This window comes from Miniopterus natalensis, chromosome 9 (genome assembly GCF_054644295.1).
Source record: "Miniopterus natalensis isolate mMinNat1 chromosome 9, mMinNat1.hap1, whole genome shotgun sequence".
In the NCBI taxonomy this organism is placed as follows: Eukaryota; Metazoa; Chordata; class Mammalia; order Chiroptera; family Miniopteridae; genus Miniopterus; species Miniopterus natalensis.
The window spans coordinates 42,077,806-42,099,632 of record NC_142089.1 but is presented as its reverse complement, the minus strand read 5'-3'; the positions used below and the strand labels follow the sequence as shown (position 1 = coordinate 42,099,632).

General features: G+C 35.1%; 1 protein-coding gene across 1 annotated transcript; it reads left to right on the top strand.

Annotated features, from left to right (window-relative positions):
* The first annotated feature begins 2,413 nt into the window (after nucleotides 1-2,413).
* DEPDC1 (DEP domain containing 1) lies at nucleotides 2,414-21,598 on the top strand. Its single transcript, XM_016216804.2, has 12 exons — nucleotides 2,414-2,600; nucleotides 4,319-4,584; nucleotides 7,202-7,358; nucleotides 7,743-7,861; nucleotides 8,289-8,419; nucleotides 10,035-10,082; nucleotides 13,108-13,248; nucleotides 14,210-15,058; nucleotides 15,485-15,657; nucleotides 17,278-17,454; nucleotides 18,562-18,747; nucleotides 19,431-21,598. The coding sequence occupies exons 1-12, from the start codon at nucleotides 2,553-2,555 to the stop codon at nucleotides 19,566-19,568; spliced, it is 2,433 nt and encodes an 810-aa protein (XP_016072290.2). The 5' UTR covers nucleotides 2,414-2,552; the 3' UTR covers nucleotides 19,569-21,598.
* Nucleotides 21,599-21,827: the final 229 nt, after the last annotated feature.

Genomic DNA, 21,827 nt, shown 5'->3' with positions numbered 1-21,827 from the left:
GTTATCCTCAGAAAGACTAAAACTAACCCTTTCTAGCTCTCATTTCTGTTTCTCTTAGGCATCAGTGCATTTTACCAGACTATAAGTCTCCATCCTGCTGTAACTATAGACACCACTGGCTCCGGCTCATATCCTCTCAATTTAATCACCAGAAAGAGAAGGCTCTTTCCTCTTCACCCAGTTTGGAAAAAAGAAAAAAAATCTCATAGGACTCTGCTTGACTCCGCTTGGTCAACGGACCACCTCGATGAGTCAGGGGAGCAGAATGCTATGATTCTGGATATTGATACTGTGCTCATTCCTGGGAGCAAGGAAGACCGGAGAGGCTATTCAGGATACACGCTATAGTAGCAGTTCTCCAAATAAGGAGGTCTGCATTCCCTAAAGAAATGAGAGTCAACTGCCAGACAAAACAATGAACATTAACTATACTTCTAACTCTAAACTATAGCAGCTGTCTACATACTTGAGAATGCGGGATCCAGAGAAAGTAAAAGGTAGTTATTTTTAAACATTTGCCTGTACTTACCCAGTCTTGACTAAGACTCATCTCAGTTACACATGGTAAATGTTTTAAGTCTCTTATAAGAATCCATAAATTAAAGAAAACCAGTGCAACAATGAAAAAAATCAGCAGTTAAAAGAAGAGGTTCATTTTCGAGCACTTTATAGTGAGTTACTATAAAACATAAGGAAGTAAAAGGAAACTGGACCAGTGAGTTTGAACCTAAGTTGGAAGAATTCTCTCAGAAACTTAAAGAAAAGAAAAATTATAGAAGGAAGGGCATTAGAAAATAAGATCAATCCAGGAGACCAAATAATAAAGTTTCTAAAGGAGGGAGGAAGACCGAGAAATTTTAAAGGAGTATTATTAATCAAGATTCATGAAATCAAGACTCACAACTAGGCATAGCATGGGAGAATGGCTACACTTCAAGGATAAATTAATCTGACAAACATGCAGAGAGATTTTATAAAAAGTTTCCGAGGAAGAAAAAAGATAATTGGATTGTATCACCTATGTACAAGCTTTCTTTTAAGTGATTAGAAAAAAAAACTTATCCATTCACCAACTACTTACTAAATTCCTACCACATGCTGTTTGGCAGCTGGAGAGACAGCAGTGGACAGACTTACAGATACGATCTCTGCCATGAAACTTACATTTTAGTGGGAATAAATGAATCTGCATGGGCAGAGGGAAGCAAGCTTCCTGAGACAGAGAATCTGTCTAAGTGGAAACATTTTATGTCATGTTTAAGTGGTGATACATTCATTTCATTGCATTTTGTGACATTCATCCTGTCCATTAGGATTAGACTCAGCTGTAAGAGTAAGTTAGCAGAGGCTCCTATTTTTCTCATGTAAAAAAAGCCCACAGGTAAGCAGTCTGTGGGCATTCTAGAAGCTCGGCTCCACACATTCTTCAGAGACCCAAGCTTCTCTATCCCTAATAGACCCTGTGTACACCCCGCCACAGCCCTCCATACACATCCCCCCCAAATTGTTTGGGGAATCCAAGGAAGAAGCATTTGAACAAGTATCCCAGGTGATTGTAATACAGATGGTATATAACCTACCTGAGAAATCCTGATGTAGGGGAATGGAGAGAAAGATGATAAAGGAACTCCTAAAATCTTGATGAGAGAAATAAAATTACTTCTAAGAATCTGCCAACAGGATCCGAGACTTTGGACAAGTCTCTTTAACGCTGGGATCTTAGCTTTTGTCATTTGAGAAATTAGGTTTACCGCAGATTTCCAGAATCCCGTAAGTGTATAATCATGATCTAAACATAACCAGGATTCTTATAAAGACATAAGTAGATTTCTTAGGGGAAGCAATTTGGGAAGTTCCCAGAACCTTTCCCAGCACCTTTATGGAAATCCCCCCATGCTCCAACTTGCCATCGAGTTGAGGGGAGGGTGGGGTGGGCAGACCTACATTTTTGCACCTGCGAAAATGTGCGAGGGGGGCAGTACTGCAACAAACACCAAGGGAGTTTTTTAGAAGCAAAACCAAGGGGTTTGTCAGGTGCAAGTGACGCCCCAGGGATCCGTTGTTTTGCGTGCACTACTCAGGGGCCTCTGACGGCAGGGGTTGTTTTTTCTTTTCAAATTTCAAATTCCCTCAAACCAAAGGTTGGGCTCCAAGCAATCCAGTCAGGGACTGAGCCGCCTCACGGGTTCCGAGTGTGGAAACCTGACTCCGCCTCGCTCTCCACAGCGAGGGGCGGGAAGAAGCAGGTCGGGGCCGCCGGGAGAGGCCGCGGGGCAGCCCAGCAGCCCGGCCCCGCGCGGACCGACCCGTACCAGCCGCCGCGCCGCGCCACACGGTCCCAACGCCTCCGAGGCGGAAGCCGCCTGGCGCGGCGCGTCACGTGACCCGACGGCGTAGCCAATCAGTGCGGCCATCGCGGTATTCAAATCGGCGGCGCGCCGACTGCTGTTGTTCTGACCGAGCTGCGGGCTGGACCGCGGCAGGTAGCGTTACCTTCGCCGCCATGCGCCGCGCCCGGCGCTGACAGACCTCCACCCTGGTGGGCGGAAGGGATGGAGAACCCGAGTGTGCCTCCTGGGCCTTATCGGGCCACCAAGCTGGTAAGACGGCGCGGAGCGACGAGACGGGGGGGTGGTCGCCGCCGCTTTTATGTGACAACGTTCGTGATTTTACCTGGGGCGGCGGGGTGCTCCCAGAGCCTCTGGGTTCGCTGAAAAGGAGATGGAAAGGAATTGAGGGCAATCGTGGAGCCTCCTCTTTTGCTCCGGGCTCCCCGCGAAGGTGCCTCGTACTCACGCCTTGCTAGGGGGCTCCTGGCCCTGGTGTCGTCGGCGCCCCCGGACGGCCGAGTGCAGCCGCTCCCCACGCCTGATCTCCTGTGTCCACGGGACTCGAGGAGGATTCCAGTGCGTGTCATTGCTTTGTAGGGTCAGACCGGGGACAGGCCCGAGCGGGACAGGTTCGTTTTGCTGGCTCTGTAGAACGCCATGCAGGATGTACGAGCTGCGTTCCCCTGGGGAACAGCTGGCCGTCCCCAAACTGATAAACCCGGGGTTTCAGGAACGCTGTTGGCGAACCACTGGGTTTGTACTCGCGCCCTTGGATCTTCAGCCCCAGAGGATCCTGTGCCACTGGCTATGTGACTTTGAGAGAGTCACATAACTTCCGTGAGACTCGGTGTCCACGGGAAGGTGGGCCTGTTAATACTGGCCCACCCTGAGAGATTTCTGGAGAGGGCAAGTATGCGAACGTGTGTGGTGATATGTACAGTAAGAATCAACTTATCCAGAGTGTTTCTTGAATAAATTAAATGTGAAATGTGGAGGTGTGGGAAGAAAATAATTCAGATATCGTGCGGTTAAATTTTGCGTTGTGGTTTTGGGGCCCTGTAGGTTAGATAAGTGATAACAGTGGCTTAGCTGGGGCTACAAGTCAGATTTGTTGACCTCTAATGTAGGACTTTTCAAATAAAAGGTGTGTGTTTGGTCTACACCACCACCCACCTTTATTATCCACTGTTAGAGCTGCCACAAACCTAAAAGTTTGGATGATTTGAGAACGGTTTGGAAAATGTGTCTTTTAAAAATTTAGATATATATCACAGTGTCATTAAATACACAATGGACTTAAAATTTACTTAATTTACCCCCATCTGTTCTATGTTCACTATTGGAATCTTCACATAAAAGATACTATAGTAAGTATATAAGCTGTTTTAATATTAAAGGTATTTTATCAGTGAAACAACTGCCTGCCATGAATTCTGTTTGTGGCCAGCATAGTAGTTACAAGTTCAGATGCTAGAGTCAAACCTAGCATCTGGGTTCGAATGCCTGGGTTCGTCACTGAGCTGTGTGACCTTGGTCAAATTATTAAATCTCTCTGTGCTTCGTAATCCTCATCTGAAATTGGGATAATAATATTCATGGAATTGTGAGAATTAAAGTGAAATAATGAATGTAAGCATAGTGTTTAACACAAACGCTACCACCATATTATTAATATAAGTCGAGATTTAAAAAACAAACAAACACAGGAATGAGTGCAGTTCATTATTCCTAGGTTTCCTAAATAAGCCAACCAGCCAATGAAGTACTTTTAGTCAAAAAACTTACGTATTTTCACAATAGTAGAATTAATTAAAATAAATCAGTATGAGTTACCAAATTTTCTGTAGCACAAATCAAGTGATTGATTTCTTCATGAAATTTTATGATGTAAACAGATGTAAATAAAAGAATTTTTGTTGTCTAATTTATTTCAAATCAGTGAGAGATTTCATTTTTGTTAATTTTTTTATATTTTACTTCTTTTGCAGTGGAATGAACTTACCACATCTTTTCGAGCAGGAATGCCTCTAAGAAAACACAGGCAACACTTTAAAAAATATGGCAATTGTTTTACAGCAGGAGAAGCAGTGGATTGGCTTTATGACCTATTAAGAAATAATAGTAATTTTGGTCCTGAAGTAACAAGGCAACAGACTATCCAACTATTGAGAAAATTTCTTAAGAATCATGTAATTGAAGATATCAAAGGCAGATGGGGATCAGAAAATCTTTATGACAACAGTCAGCTATTCAGGTACTGAACAAAGAAATAACTGGAAAACTGAAATAACAAAGTTTAACTCCACTTCTATTATACTTTTACTAAAACAGCAGCTTCTTTAGAAGTAGTACTTTCTGTAGAGAACTGTTACTGCTCTTAATCTAATTAAGATCATTTAGAAGTTAAAGTTAATAGCTGCACCATTCAAACTTTTAAAACATTTGACAGTATATATAGTAACAGGGAATTGGGAGGTAAGAGTGAGATATTAGCACTTCTGAAATCTCTGCAACATTTTAAAGACAGGTCATTATTAACCTTTAGTTTCATAGATTCAAGAATTATAAGACAAATTGTAACAGGTCCTTGCTTTCAAGTAACATGATCTTATATAATTTAAGAATACTTGTGATAAGTAATAGCAAACTTTATGTAATAAATAACAGAAGAAATATACCACAGGTTAAAGAGAATAATTATTAAGTATTTATTGTGTATCAGAGACCCTGCTTTGTGACTTACATGTTGTCTTATTTAATCTCTATCATAGCTAAGAAGGGTAGGTATTAGCTCCTTTTTACAGATGAAGAAGCTGAGACCATGCTCTAACAAATCATGTCCTCTCTGTCTGAAATATGTTCTTCCACCTTGAAACACTATACCCACTTATCAGACTAGTAAATGCATTTCTTCTCATTATCAGCTCTACTAGCATCTTCTGTGGAGCCTTGCTGAGTCTCTCAGACCACATAATTGCTTTTTCTCTCATGCACCAGGATTCTTTGTTATATTCCCATTAACTAGACCTTTGGAGTCTAATATCCCTGCTTTTTTTCTCTACAAAATTAGTACTTTTCAAATGGAATATCTTAGAAATTGATCCTTGCCTATTTATCGAAGATGACTTATGCCATACAAGTAAACTACAATAATTGGCATATAAACTGTTCATTTTGTATAACACTCTAGAAATCTTTCCTCTTAATTACTCCTTAGTCACCTTGGTGGGCTCCTCTGCTGATGCTTCTCCTTTAGCTGTTACTGGTTTGCAAGGCCCTAGACTTTTCTTCACTTACCCCCTCTCTCCCTGGGTAATCTTATGCTGTCTTCACCTACTTTTCTCCTGATTTGCAAACCTCCAAAATCTCTCTCCTGAGCTCTAGACACATTTTTTTTGCCTATTATATAGGCACTTCAAATGTAGCATATAGAAAATCACTATCATCCCTTAAACTAAATTTTGTCTTACATTCATATCTGAATGAAGGGCACTGTCTTCCCTGTAGATGCCTTGACTCTCCCTTTCTTCTCCCCTTTAATTATGACTTAATTATCAAACCATTTTTATTGTGCCGCTTCAGTAGTTCTCTGATCTGTCCACTTCTCTCTCCACTAAAATTGTTCTTTTTGTTTGACCATTATTCTCTCTTGCCTAGAATTCAGCATAACTCTTCAACTAGTTCCTCTGCCCCTAGTCTTTTACAATAGTAACTATAAAGTATATAAAAATAAAGCTTACCAAAATGTATAAGACCTTACTGGGGGAAATTATAAAACTGAAGGTAATAAATGGGGAAGGGTGTCCTCTTTGTGAAAGAGAGGACAGTATCATAAATAGCCACTTCTTCCCAAATTGACAAATTCAGTGCATTTTTATTCAAAATCCCTATATAATTTTTTGTTGTTGAATTTGGCAAGCAGATTCTAAAGTTTATTTAGTGGTGTAAAGTTCCAAGGCAATTTTGAAGAACAAGGAGGGCAGAATTGCCTTAACCTGATATCTGTGTTTAAATTAAATTAAAACAATTAAGTACTGAGAATACAAACCCATACATACATGGGAACGTGGTATAACTTATACAAGAATTGAATAACTATATATGAAAATACAACTCTTATGAGATAAGAAAATTTTTAGAATGGAGGAATAAGAAAGAACTTTTAAGGTGACTGAAAACTTAGACATAAATTTAATGAATGATAAAAGACATCATTGAAAAAACACCAAACCATATATTGTTTTTATATGTTTATTAAAAGTATAAAAACATGAACAAGAAAGAAATACACTAACTATAGGTTAATCATTTCCCTTAGGAAGAGAGAAATAGAATAAGCAAAGAGTTTTTTTAATTAAAAAAAAAGATAATGAAATATTTGGTAAAATGTTAATTGCATTGGTTGATACATCGATGTTTTATAGTTTCTGTACTTTTTTGTATCTTTGAAATATTTATATTAAAATGAAAGGAAAAAACTTTATAATGAAAAAAAAGTAACAGAGACCAAGTCCTGGAAATTAGAATAATCACAGTCAGAGGGCAAAAAACACATACAAATTAGATAACTTGGGAAAAAATTAGAAAATTTAACATTCTAAACCATTTTATGTGTAAATGATACGCCTCCAACATAATTGATTCTAATAATAACCTTGAATTATCCCGAAATAAACTTAAAATAGGCACAGTGTACTAAAGAAAGCAGGAAACTATTAAAATAATTTTAAAGGTTTAATAGGAAAATCAATTTGTGTAGAATTTTCATTCCTCGATAATATAAATTATTTTTATGTGGTTTTTAAGATAAATAGGCACTAAAAGTTTGTTTCTAATCTCACATTATTTAATTGCATATTATCCTTAAACAGATTTCCTGCAAATTCTCCACTTAAAACTCTTCCACGAAGGCATCCAGAAATGAGAAAAAACAGCATAGAGAACTTTTCGAAAGATAAAGATAGTATTTTCAAATTACGAAACTTATCTCGTAGAACTCCTAAAAAGAATGGATTACAATTCTCTCAGGTAAAACATCCTTTTTACTAATCATTAGTTTAAATGTAATTACCCTGTGCTTAATAATAGAATCATTAAAAGTAAATGATTCCTTAATATTTGAAGCCAGTGCTTGAAACTCTTAACCTACATTATATTCTAAAATTGTATGTGTAAGTTCATTTGGAATCCATAGAACAGTAATAAAAAATGGTAGCGAGACATACTTGAAATAGTAATTGTATAATTTAAGCATATGTTTTATTGTAAATTTATATGAGGACGATAGGGACAGCTGCAAAACCAAAGGCTTTATGTTACATTATTTCTTCAGGCTCCATACAGAGTTGGTGTCAGTTCAATATTTCCTTAATTTGAGCATAACATATTAAACCAAAGTAATTCTTTTTTTAGGAAAGTACAGAAAACATGAACTGTGAAGTAATCAATGAAGATCAAGAAAACTCAGTTGATAATAGAGAAATCAGCCAGAAAGATGTTGAAGAAGTTTGGAGATATATTATTCTGATCTAGTAAGCTAAAACAAAGCTGTAACCAAGTTCCACAGATGTTTAGAGTGTTAATTTGCCATTTTCATCCATATATGCAAACTCAAAAGAACAGTTTAGTTCTCAAAGCTTAGAATTTAACCTGTATATGTGTTTCTTAATGTTCTTGCTGTAATTCTAGTATAGTAGAAATAGAATGTTTTCAGTATGATTTGCTTTTTTTTTTTTTTTAATAAAGTAGCTATAGTTTGGTGTCTATATTGGAATCCTTCAAAAGTTAATAAGATAAATATATTTAAAAGTAGATGCTAAATATAAGTCTTTGAAGTTTGGTTTCAGAAAAAAGGAAAAACAATACTCTCAGGGCTTTGTTTGCCAAATTCTTTCATACTTATATTCTATTCCACTTATTTTATGGAGGAGAAAAGTTTATATTCTTTCTTCTATTTAGCCTGCAAACCATTTTAGGTGTGTCATCCCTAGAAGAAGTCATAAATCCAAAACAAGTGATTCCTCAATATATAATGTACAACATGACCAATACAAGTAAACATGGAGTAGTTATATTACAAGACAAATCAGGTTGGTATTAATAAAAGAAGTTGGAATCTTTTTAAACTGGCTAACAAAGGTTATAGCTATTGTGGGGGTGCACAGAGACTACAATGTAGAGAGCAGAATAGTTTAATTGGGAGAGCATCAGGGACACTATTGCTTTATCGCAGGTGCTTTAGCAGTATCACAGTGGAATATTTTTTAAGCAAATAGCACACATAATATTTTAGCTCTTAAGGTAGAGTCATGATTTTTTAAAAATGTCAGGGTTAAACATCTAAAAAAAGGTATGCAAATATAATTAAAACTATTGATTAATCACATTTTATTGAAGACCTATAATGTGCCAGGCATTGTGCTCAAGATTTAGTGATGTACAAGAGGGAAATGGGCATGCCTTCCCGGAGCTTACATGAGTAGTTATTTACAGATTTAAAGGGGTTAAGACATACATGCAAAAATGAAGTAACACAATAAAGTAAGCCCAGCCTCTCAACACTAGTATTCTAAAGCACACTGGCTTTGTATTATATATATATATACATGTACATTTTCTCATATTATATTTTATATATAATGTATTGATTTTCAGATATAAGATAGGAAATTCAAGGAAATAAGCCAGATACATTAGAAAACTTAGATTACAAGAAATATGTCAATAAATCGACTCAAAATTTTTTTTTACCCCCCCATTCCTCATGGGAGGATGTATTTATGGATTTTAGAGAGAGAGAATCATCGATGTAAGAAGGAAACATCAATTGGTTGCCTCCATTACACACCCCCACAGTGGATTGAACACGAAACCTAGGTATGTGCCCTTACCGGGAACCAGACCTGTCACCTTCCAGTGTGAGGGATTATATTCCAACCAACTGAGCCACCCTGCCAGGGCTTCAGTTATTTTTTTTTTTTAATAATCAATTGTTATTATATGTATGGAATTAATTGGCATGCGTTACTTTGAGTTTCTTTTTGTGTGCAAGAACTTAGGTTTAATTGTAGGAACAAATAGTAAATGTCAGAACTTAAGAGTTATGTTGTATATGCATTTCGCTTTGGACCATTCCCATGGTTCATTACGTAAAATAACAGTATATACTCTCTAAGCTTACTGTTCTTTATAAGCATAAACTTTTCAAGTCAAGTATTAGTATCAAAAAACTGCTAGGTTTTATGCAGCATATTTCAGTTAGTGACAATTAAAAGATTTGAAGCAGGCCTCACTGTGAAAGCACACTTAATATTCAAATATACCTTATTTCAATCACAGGTCTCACTCAGATAAGTAATATTCAAATAGCAATAGCTATAGTCAGAACAGAAATGAGAATAAAGAAAAGACAGTGGTAGTGGTTAGAGATGAATGTTAATTTATATCCTAACCACCTCCCATAAAATAATCCTTGATCTTGGGATAGCTAATTGTTTTATCATGGCACCAAATTCAAGATCTCTCTAACTTTTTAAACTTGTATTGTAAAATATTGCCTTGGCTTTCTGTCTCGTTAAACATAATTTTTAATCTTGGTAATACACATACACATATATAATTATAATATAATAAGTACTAAGTTTTAAATATACTATCAAAAAATTGTGAATTACTAAACAATGTTAATATTTTGTTTATGTATAGATGATCTTCCTCATTGGGTATTATCTGCCATGAAGTGCCTAGCAAATTGTAAGTTAAACAATTTATATGTGTTTTATATTGGTAGTAGTTTTCAAGAACAGAAAATTTTTTAAATAATGTATTAAAGTCCTGATAAAATTAAAGTATATAATTTCTCTTGATGTTTAAATGACAATCTAGAAGAACTGGTTACATTTCTTTCCATGTGGAGTATATTACAGAGCCCTTAACTTTTTCTATGCAGATGATTCTATAATTCATACCCATAATTTCTGGCTCAGTTCTCATAAATCACAAAATCATAGGCTAGAAGATCTCAAAGGATTTTTAGGTATAATCTACATCAGTAGCCTTAGTAAGGCCCAAAGAATTCAAGTAGCAGCTTGTAAGTAAAGCAACTTATAAATGGAAAGTTTCAATCAGAAATAAAGTCTCATTAAGTCCATTTAATACCCCCTGCCATTGTACACAGCTTCAACATTCAGGTGCTCCATGATATGCTTCTACTCTAGAGAATATACCAGCGGTTTTCAACCAGTGCGTCACAAGATTTTTTAAAGCATGCAATACCTGACTATTTAGCCAGGGACATTGACCTCTTTTCCCTTAGAATGTCAGATAAAAAAAATGACAACAGCCAACACAAGAATAGCCATTTAGGTGTGAATGCCCTGTCTTTTACCATAAATACATAGGTCATAGTACAGTTGTGTTTTATTGGTCATGTCACATAATATGGTTGTGTCTGATTGGTTAATTCTTGGTACTAGAAGTCCATATATACAAATATAGGCACCTGATTTTTTTAAAAGTCACTTTGGAGCAAAAAGGATAGGTAATTACTATTATTATTATCTTTTTTTTTTTTTTTTTTTGGTAAATCAAAATTATACCTATAGTTTTTGTCAGATTGGCAAAAAATATATTTTTTGGTGTGCTGCAGAATTTTAGTAATTAGTTTATGTATAGATGAAAAGGATTGGAAATTGCTGGGATATACTAATGGGACTTTTGGGGAAAAAAGATCTGTCACTAATCAGCAAATTACTTTTTAACATTTTCATCAAGCTTTTTTCAGTGATCAGTGATAACTGATTTTTATAATTTAAGACCCCACTCGGGTACAAAACCCTAATTGCTTTCAAAATCAATTTTAAAAATGTACAGAGGTGTGTGATTCTAAATCATCAAAAGTTAAGTTATATTTTAATATTTTGTTGCAAAAGTATTTTTCTAGTTTTTATAAAATTAGTATTTTATTAATGTTCAAGATAAGTATAAATTCCCTTGTTGTCCACTGGGTGTCAATATGACAAAATAACAGAACAATAAAGTAAATAATGTAAGTTGCAGAAACATTTTATTTATTAAATCGAGGTAAAGATTTTAGTCTTAATCTTAAAATTTTTGAGTTTTCCTTTCTACCTCTCCCCACCTAAATGCACATCGTCCTCATACCTTGGCTCATGGTTTGCAATTCACATAAGCGCACTTCCGGGGGTTTCTCTGATGCCCCATCTTGTGGGATTTGTGTCTTCCCTTTCTTCCCAGTCCATGTTATACCTAAGTGATATCAAAGATATAATTTACTGAATTCCAGTTTAATGACAGTATGTGTAGCCAGAAGAATTAAGACTTTTACTTGTTATTTAATCTCCCACAGTTATCCTGTGACATATAAGATCAGTGATCAGTATACTATTTCTTGTTTTGTGGGGGTTTTTTGATAGAAAGAAAACTAAGACTTATAAAAGTCTTCTAATGCATAAGGAGCTATGTAGTCAAACCTAGATTCTCTAACTATAGATGCTATGTTTTTAATTCCAGTAAAGTATTTTTTCTTAGAAAATTTCTATTATCAATTTTTTAATTCTATATATTAAGAATATTTCTTAGATATTTCTTAGAAAAATGTTTATTTTGCTCTACATAAAGCCCATATTAGCCTTTAAGCTATTAAATGTGTATGTATATGATTTTATATGATTTGTTTTCTTAAATCCTTTTTTAGTGTGTGTACTCACACCTGTGGGGCCATACAAAAGTTTAGAAACAGAAATAAGAGATCATTTGGAATTGGGAAGAGAAAGATTTTAACTTGAAAGATAGCATACTGACTCTCAAATTTGAATGAATGTCACAGTCACTAGGGAATATTTGCCAAAGACTCTGATTCAGTTGATTAAACATGTCAGGAATCTTCTTTTTTTTTTTTAAACTATGCCTCAAGATTCTTAGGGCAAAAATAAAAAATGCCCAGATCAGTGTTTGGAAACTACAAGATTAATAAAACAGAAGCAAACATTTCTAGGTCAGTAATTCCAAGCTCCACCTCTATAGATTCTCGTCTGTATAGAGGAGCTTGTATTTTTAATAGGCACATTGATGATTCTGATTGTGTAGTCCATGGACCACACTTTAAATATTGGACCTCAAGATCCTGGGTGTTGCTTTCATATTATACTGCTCTAAGTTCTAATTCTAGCTTTGTCACCAAGGGCTCTTTCATCTTGATCAAGTTACTCTGAGCTTAAGTTTTCTCATCTATAACATGAAACCAGATCTTAGTTCTGATGAAAACACTATGAGAAGACATGGTTATTTCAATAATGTTAAGCTAATGAAACAGAAATGTAAAGATATTATTTAAGCTCATTAAGGTTATGCTTCGTGTCAGGCAAAATTTATTCATGAAAATGTAAATTTGCAAAAGACAATTTGTAGGAATTATTTGTATTATCCAAATATTCTTTGCTTTATGAAATGAATTGTAATAAAATTCCATTAAAATAAACTTCCCTAATGCTTTTAAAATATATTTCAAATTTTGTTTTATATGTAGTTTTCCGGGCATATAGATATTTTTTTAAATGCTAGTAATTGCTTGGAGTGATTTCTACTGAAAAGATAATGAGAAGGAATGATATAAGCACAACCCTTTAAATGTTTGAATTGTGACAGAATTTGTTGTTAAACATAGCTCCTTCATGAAGTACAAGTTTCATACTTTTTATAAGTATATCTAAAAATCTATTTATAAATTTTGCTCTTTTTTTTGCTTTTTCCTTCTTAGGGCCAAGAAGTAATGATATGAATAATCCAACTTATGTTGGATTTGAACGAGATGTATTCAGAACAATTGCAGATTATTTTCTAGATCTCCCTGAACCTCTACTTACTTTTGAATATTATGAATTATTTGTGAACATTTTGGGTATGTATGGACTTTTACCTATTGTTTAAATTTCTTTTGTTAAATTTTTCAAGTCTTCCATAATTTAAAAGATCAAAAAGTGTAAGTATTTATGAAGGTAGCAAGTTATAAATTTAAAAAAATAAAATTCAGGAATACTCTGGTTGCTCTTGTATTATTTTCCAGTAATTCAAACATACCATTCCAACACCAATTGGGTGTCCTACAATTCATTTTATTTTTGACACTAACTAGCCCAGACCCCACAAGTTAAGGAAAAAGTCAGATACAAACTACTCATTGTTAGTGCAGACAGAGTCCACAGATTAAGGGCTGAGTTCCACAAGACTGCCCTCCCTTCAGGCACCAGCTGCAAATGCGGTCCTCAGGCTTACTCTCCCCAAACCCCTGGCTAATTACCAGTTCAGGGGTTCACATGACACCCCTCAAGTTTAATAATTCACCACAGGGTCTTAGAACTCTGGAAAGTGTTTTACTTATTGGTTACCAGTGTATTATAAAGGATGCAAGTCTGAAAGAGCCAAATGGAAGAAGATACATAGGTAAGTATGGGCTGTGCAGAGCTTCCATGCCCTCTCCAGAATGCCACCCTCCTAAACACATCCATGTGTTCACCAACCTGTAAGCTTCCCTAAACTTATTGTTTCAGAGTTTTAATTGAGGTTTCTTTACATAGGCAGGATTGATTCATTCATTCATTGGTGGTAATTCGATTGTTGAAATAAATTTTAAAGTTTCTGATAATACAAATTGGAAAACCTCTAGTTAGTCTTGCACTTTGTAACTGAATGTTGCATGTGTCCTATTTAAGTGGCTTCTAAATTCAGCAACTGCTATTTGTACTATACTAACAATATGTACTATAGTGATGCTTTATTTTTTTAACTTTACTATTGTTTTTGTTTTATTTTTGTCCATTGTCATACAGTTGCATCTTAATTTTTGTTTCATTTCCTGGTAGTTGTTTGTGGCTACATCACAATTTCAGATAGACCCAGTGGGATACATAAAATACAAGAAGATCCACAGTCTTCAAAAATCCTTCACTTAAACAGTTTGAATTCCTTCAAATCAACTGAGTGTCTTCTTCTCAGTCTGCTTCATAAAGACAAAAACAAAGAAGAATCAAATACTGCTGAGAGACTGCAGATAAGCGACCATGGATCTCAAGAAAAATGTGTTAAGAAAATGCAGCTAGTTGATTTGCAAAACAGAAGAGCCAGTGCTAATGACATAATAGGAGGAAGCTGTCATAATTTAATAGGCTTAAATAGTATGCATGTTCTATCCTCTAACATAAAACCAAGGTGCTATTCTTTAGAAGGAATTGTAGATTTGCCAGGGAATTCAAGTAAAGTCTTCAGTGTCTTCCATCAATCTATTCTGAACATAGAAGAACAAAGTAATAAACAATTTTTAGAGTCTGAGACCAAACAGGAATCCATAACGAATTTTCATTCAGAGGAAAGTATTCAAAAGCCACTCTGTGTTGGTTTTAAGAGAACTTCTACTATGACTGTTCAAGACCAAGAGGAGTTATATAATGGAAAAAGCAAGTCAAAACAGCTTTGTAGATCTCAGAGTTTACTTTTAAGAAGTAGTACAAGGAGGAATAGTTATATCAATATGCCAGTGGCTGAAATTATCATGAAACCAAATCTTGGACAATGCCGCACAAGTGTGCAAACAGCTATGGAAGGTGAACTCGGAGAGTCTAGTGCCACAATCAATAAAAGACTCTGCAAAAGTACAATAGAACTTTCAGAAAATTCTTTACCTTCAGCTTCTTCTATGTTGACTGGCACACAAAGTAAGGTTGATGCTTTCAGTGCATGTAATATTAACTTTTAGTGTTTACTAACTATTTTTGCTTACCTGGCTTTTCTTCTCTGAAGTCGCTTTTTTCTCCTACAAAAGGAAAGTTTCTTATTGTAAAAGAGTCTTGTGGCATGACCAAGGTTTATTCTATTTACCTAAAGCACTTTCTTTCTTTCAATTTCACTTATTCTGACTCACTTTATTTGTAGTAAGTGTAGGATGTTAATACTCAAATAAGTTATGAAGAAATTAATAAGAATCTTAATCCTGCTTTTGAGGAATGTGGAAATTTCTAGGACTAGTTAAAAAAATGAAATACTGAAATATTATTTTGCCTTTATATAACTATGTGCCGATAGTATGAAAGCAGCTAATGTCATTGATGATTTTTTTCGGGGGTGGGGACTTTGCCTTCTAGGTTTGCTGCAACCTCATTTAGAGAGGGTTGCCATCAATGCACTACAGTTATGTTGCTTGTTACTTCCCCCACCAAATCGTAGAAAGCTTCAACTTTTAATGCGCATGATTTCTCGAATGAGTCAAAATGTTGATATGCCCCAACTTCATGATGCAATGGATACAAGATCACTGGTAAGTTGATTTCTTAAGGAAAAAATAAGCCTTGGTTCATAAACAACAACAAAAAAGGAAACCTAACCATCTAAAAGTAATACTTGAATGTTGTCATGGTCTTGACATCCTAGTTTCTTGGGTTAGAAAGGCTCTTAAAAGTCTAACATTTCCTAGAACCAAAATGTTGGTATATTAATCCATTGTACCCAGTCTATTATACTTTCACATCTTGACCTTTTGTCTGAGGATTTTGCCTCTTCTCTTGTCCTGTATCACTTCATAGTCAGACCATATTATATTGCCTTGTCTCCATTCTATTGGTGGGGAGGGAAGAGGAGACGTAGGAACTATTGGAAGCTTAAGGGGATTAACACTCTCTCTCAAGAGCTAACTTCCTCACAATGCAGCTTCAATTTACAAGAGGTTTTTTGTTTTTTATTATATTTTTATTGATAGAGAGGAAGGGAGCGGGGGAGAGAGAAATAGAAACATCAATGATGAGTCATTGATCGGCTGCCTCCTGTACACCCCCTACTGGGAATCGAGCCCACAACTCGAGCATGTGCCCTGACTGGGAATCAAACCGCCATCTCCTGGCTCGTAGGTTGATGCTCTACCTCTGAGCCACACCAGCCGGGCAACAACAGGTTTTTGTACCAAGGAATCTAGAGCTAAGTTCTATTTTCCCCCTCATTAAGGACAGTTCTTTAACAATGACAGACCTAATTAAAAAGGAAGAATTGTTCTTGAGTAATTGTAGCACCATTTTTTGAGAGAAGATATTTTGAGAGACATGAGTAGGAAGGAGATAATTTTGATTTTTACATTTTTTTGAGGTTGAGGTTATGGGACATCCAAGTGAGATTTATCCAACAGAATGTTGGAAATGTGAGTCTGATGAAGAAAGTTCAGGACAAAAGGGAGATTTTTGGAAGAGGTAGTAGTTGAAGCTACGAGAGCAAATGAGCTCTACGGAGCTGAAAAAGAAGAATAAAAGGCTGAGGACTAAGTTTGGAAGGCGATAGGAAAACCTGCATGACATGCAGGCATAAAACCAGGAATATTTCAAGTCAGTGTGCTCATCATACATTGTGTGAAAAATACTTAAAATACAATTCTGATATCCTGATTATTTCAGAATGAGGTATGCATGTGTGTGCCTTATGTAAGTGGGTTATATGGATATGAATGAGAGTAAATGAGCTCTGAAATATAAAATTTATCACAGAATTTGAAGACACTTTGTAACCACTAACATTTACATGGTACATAGTCTCCTGATTTGTGTTTTTGTGGGATTAATTTATTCTAATAAGTTATTGCTCTCTAGTACTTATGCAACATACCTATATGGTATTAATAGAACCTATGGCATCTGCTGATGAAAATGTGACAAAATTAGAGAAAAGGCTAAGCCTTTTATAATCCTTTGGAATTATATTAAAGAAATACTTAAATACTTTAAAAAGAATAGACATTCTTATCTTTCTAATATAATAAATTATTTTTCTCATTTTTAAGCTGAAGTCTTATCATTTTATCTCAATACTTCAGCATAGTGCTACCCAGAAATTACTGATACTCTAATTTATATAAAACCTTAGGTTTTTAAATTCACATCTCTTAATATGTTTTTAGATGATACACACTTTTTCTCGATGTGTGCTATGCTGTGCCGAAGAAGTGGATCTTGATGAGCTTCTTGCTGCAAGATTAGTTTCTTTCCTAATGGATCATCATCAGGAAATTCTTCAAGTACCCCCTTACTTACAGACTGCAGTCGAGAAACATCTTAACTACTTAAAAAAGGGCCATGTATGTACATTAAGTCTTAAAATTCTCTGCATTAGGCGCTCTCTTTCCCAGAAGAGTGCCTGCACATTTTCCTTCCTCCAACCCCTCCCCATGCCCGCAGGTGTGTCACCTTTACCTTCCTCACTTCTAAGCTCCAAGGGCCCTTTCTCTGCCTTTATAACTTGTTTTCTAAGCCAATTTCTTTTATGAATTACTTCTTCTACCTCTGATTTTTCAAATAACTGTTCCCTTTTAGTTTGAAACCAACCAAAAAAATTCTCTGCATTAGTCAGCTGCAAGTGGCATACTCATCTTGAACTAGCCTCATCAGAAAGGGACACTTTATTAGCTCACATCAATAACCTCTAAAAATCAGGAATATAGACAGAATCTGGGGACTCAAATAGCAATAGGACTCTGTTTTCATACTTCCATCTTTTCTTTCCATTTTGGTCCTGTATTTAACAAATGGCCCTTCACATGATGGGAATATGGCTGATTAAAGCTCTTGAGATACAAACTTATGTTTGCAATCCAAAGGAAAAAAGGGCATCCCTCCATCTCCAATTTGAAAAGTTCTTAGTGTGGACTCTGTCCCCCTCTAGGTTAAATGCATATCCTTTGAGTGGTTGAGGGTGAGTAGGTTGGAGAGAGGGCCTTGTTTTTCAAAAAAGGTCAGGATAGTGGGGGTACAGTGGGCAAGAACTGTTACAAGAAGGAGAGAAGGAATACAACTAACCCCTATGATTTATTTCTCTAGCCAGCAAATGTTATGGGCTCAGCCCATGCACTTGCACCTCAAAAACAGTAGAATACTTTTAACTGTTACAGTGTCAGAACATTCATGTTTTAAGAAAATACCACTTCAATTGTTATTGTTTTGTAGTTAATAAAATCCATGATGATAGCTACTTTTATTTAGCACTTCTTGTGTGTTAAACACTTTATACAAATTATTTCATATAATTCTGGGACATTTTACAGACCAAGGAAAGTTAAATAACTTACTGAATCAAAGCTAGTAGGTTGGTAGCAAAATAGTAAGTACTAAAACCCATCAAAAGAACACTTTATCAAATAGGAACGTGACCAGAATTAATAGACTTTGTATCATTTTGTTCACTACAGATTAAAAATCCTGGAGATGGACTGGTTGTTCCTTTGCCAACGTATTCATACTGTAAGCAGATTAGTGCTCAGGAGTTTGATGAACAAAAAGTTTCTACCTCTCAAGATGCAATTGCAGAACTTTTAGAGAATATTATTAAAAACAAGAGTTTGCCTTTAAAGGAGAAAAGGAAAAAACTAAAACAGGTAAGAGGGTGAGCAAGCTCTCAATTGTGTAAATATTTTCTAATATGCCATTGCTGATTATTATTTAATAACACTTAGAATTCAATTTCTCGTTTTAATATTTTGTATTTTAAATATTGGATATATAAGCTACATATGACTACCTGCCTGGTTTTACTCTTTATTTACCCTTAAATTTTAATAATAATAGGTACATTCCTTCTAGTCTTCTGTATGATTATAGTTTGGATTAGAGTGGTAAAACGATTATAAAATTTGGATTATATTACAAAACTGTTAGTGACTCATCTTTGCCATTTAGAATTTTTAGCTCTACATCAAGAACCAGTAGCCACATGATTCTGGTAAATTCAATTTCAGGTCTTAGACACTAAAAGAATTATGAAATTTACTAGATCCCTGTGACTTGCATAGGCTTTACCGGTGGGAACAAAGAAGATGTAGAGGTTAAGGGGAGATTTAGCAGAAGAAAATCCTAGAAAGTTAATGCTGAAATCTAAGAAATCTTGCAGTATACCTTTTATATATGAGAAAGCAGAGGGAGAAACAAGGATAAACTGAAAGATACTCATCTTTGTAATACATCTTTGAGAAAGGCACTGAATTCTTTTAAAATACTATATATTGGCTTCAGCTAGGATAATAATGTTAAATACCTTCTAAGTCCTTACCTCATTTTTAAGTTTCAGAAGGAATATCCACTGATATATCAGAAAAGATTCCCAACCACGGAGAGTGAAGCAGCACTTTTTGGTGACAAACCTACAATCAAGCAACCAATGTTAATGTTAAGAAAACCAAAGCATAGTATGAGATACTAACTGAATTACAAATAATACTTATGGAACTTAAGTAAATCAAGCCATATCTAAGAATCTGACTATTTTTTAAAAAGGAAGTCTACTTATTAGGGTTTTTTTTCTAAATAAAGCACAGTATAAAGAAGGTGCCAAAATATTTTTTATCAATGTGAAACTGCTAAGAAACTAGTGAATCCCAACTTAGAGAAAATAACAATAGGTGATACCAATATTTTAATGAGAAACATTTTTTTGTTTTTTTATACAACTATCTGAAAAGCTATGGTATATGCTAAAATTGTATTTACTTGAATTTTCACACTGACCAGGTGTTCAATAAGATTAAGCTGTAATTCTGTTTTTAAAAGAAAACTTATCAGCATGTGTGCTTATGGATATTAGCTTAAAGAATTAGTTGTTTAGGGTTTTGTTTCTAAGTTAAGAATGTGAAGAATGTTTGAAAATTCAATGAATGAATTCTCAACTGCTAAATATTGCACTCATGTATCGTTTCTACTTTTGATCTATTTATATATGTATGTGTTTTTAAAATATGTATATATAAGACTGGTTTGCCTTAAAAATTTATCCTGCTTCAGCCATTCAATTTTTCCAGTAAATATCTAAGTATAAGGCAATCATGTATTCATTCAAAAGATATTTATTTAGCAACTACTATGAGCCTTTCATTATTTTAGGTATGGAGAGACAGTGATGAATAACCCAAAGCCTCTTCCTCTAAAGTATTTATTTTCTAATCAGGGGAGATGCACCTAACAGGTACTTAAAAATAACAGTACACCCCCCCTGAAATCAAGTCATGGGGGAGTCCTTCAGCTGAAGACTGACGTCTTTGATTATGGAACACCTCTCTAAGCTAGTATATCTCAAACTATTGCATATTAGAATCACCTGGAGAGTTTTTAAATAATACACGCTAAGGCCCTACCTTATACCAATTAAATCCAAATTTTGAGGGATGGTATATAGCAGCGATTTTCATGACATACATAAACTAATTACTAAAATTCTGTGTCACAACAAAAAAAATCTAATATTTTGCTGATCTGACCAAAAAGTGGGGTATAATTTTGATTCACTCACACTGGACGGCTATTGTTGTGTTGGCTATTGTCATTTTTTATTTGACAATTTAAGGGAAGAAAGGTCAGTGCCCGTGACTAAATTGTCAGATATTCCATGTTTTAAATTCTTGGGCCACACCGGTTGAAAATGGCTGGTATATAGGAATCAATATTTTTCAAACTTTCTACATGATTCCAGTATTTAGCCAACTTTGAGAATCAGTACTCAAAACCCTTTTTATAAATGTCAAGCAGGTGGCACACTGGCTTTTTTTTTTTTTTTTTTTTTTTTATTATGTCTGTATTGATTTCCGAGAGAGGAAGGAAGAGGGAGAGAGAGAGATAGAAACGTCAGTGATGAGAGAATCATTGATCAGCTGCCTCCTGCACGCCCCTGACTGTTCCCCGCAACCCGGGCATGTGCCCTGACCAGGAATCAAACCTCAATCTCCTGGATCCTAGGTCGATGCTCAACCACTGAGCCATGCCCAGCCAGGCCACACTGGCTTTTTCATTAGAAGAAAATACCAGTATAAATATAGGTTCTCATCTTAATGTAAGGTTCTCCAAATTTAGGTTTGATTGACTTGGAACAAACTTGAAGCAGTTTTTCTTCCCTGTTTTATTCCAAGATTGTTTAATACCCATTTCTTATGTGTAAAGATATACATAATGCCTGGGATGTAGTAAACACTTACTGTTCATTAACCGCTCTGATTTCTCAATGTAATGTCATACTATAAAATGATTATGTTCCATTTGAAATTACCATTTTTTATTAAAAATTTGGACAGAAAATTATAACTATCTTTTGCCCAGAAACCTTGTCTATGAAAGTATTGAACCAAATTAGAATTCTTTCCAAGGTGTTGGTGTGCTACAAGTTTTTCTGTTTAAAGGTGTATAATAATGTGAATTGTGTTGCATATTGAGATAAAAATTATTATGGGTTTTGTAACAATTTAATTTTGCTTTTGTGTCTATTTATTGCTATTAAATACAGAAACATTATAAAGACAGTGCACTTTCATCTGCATTAGTGTTGAGATTACAAAATAAATATGGTGTGACACCTTGGGAAACTTAAACTCTGAGTTTCCTCATCTTTAAAATATGAATAATAACATATATTAACCAAGTTGTTAAAGTAATCTAAAGGCAATATATTTAAATCTTGAATTTAGCAAGCCTGTGC

Coding starts and splice junctions, on each gene's coding strand:
- DEPDC1 (XM_016216804.2), top strand. CDS start 2,553: ATGGAGAACCCGAGTGTGCCTCCTGGGCCTTATCGGGCCACCAAGCTG. Junction 2,601..4,318: donor CTTATCGGGCCACCAAGCTG/GTAAGACGGCGC, acceptor CTTCTTTTGCAG/TGGAATGAACTTACCACATC. Junction 7,359..7,742: donor ATGGATTACAATTCTCTCAG/GTAAAACATCCT, acceptor TTCTTTTTTTAG/GAAAGTACAGAAAACATGAA.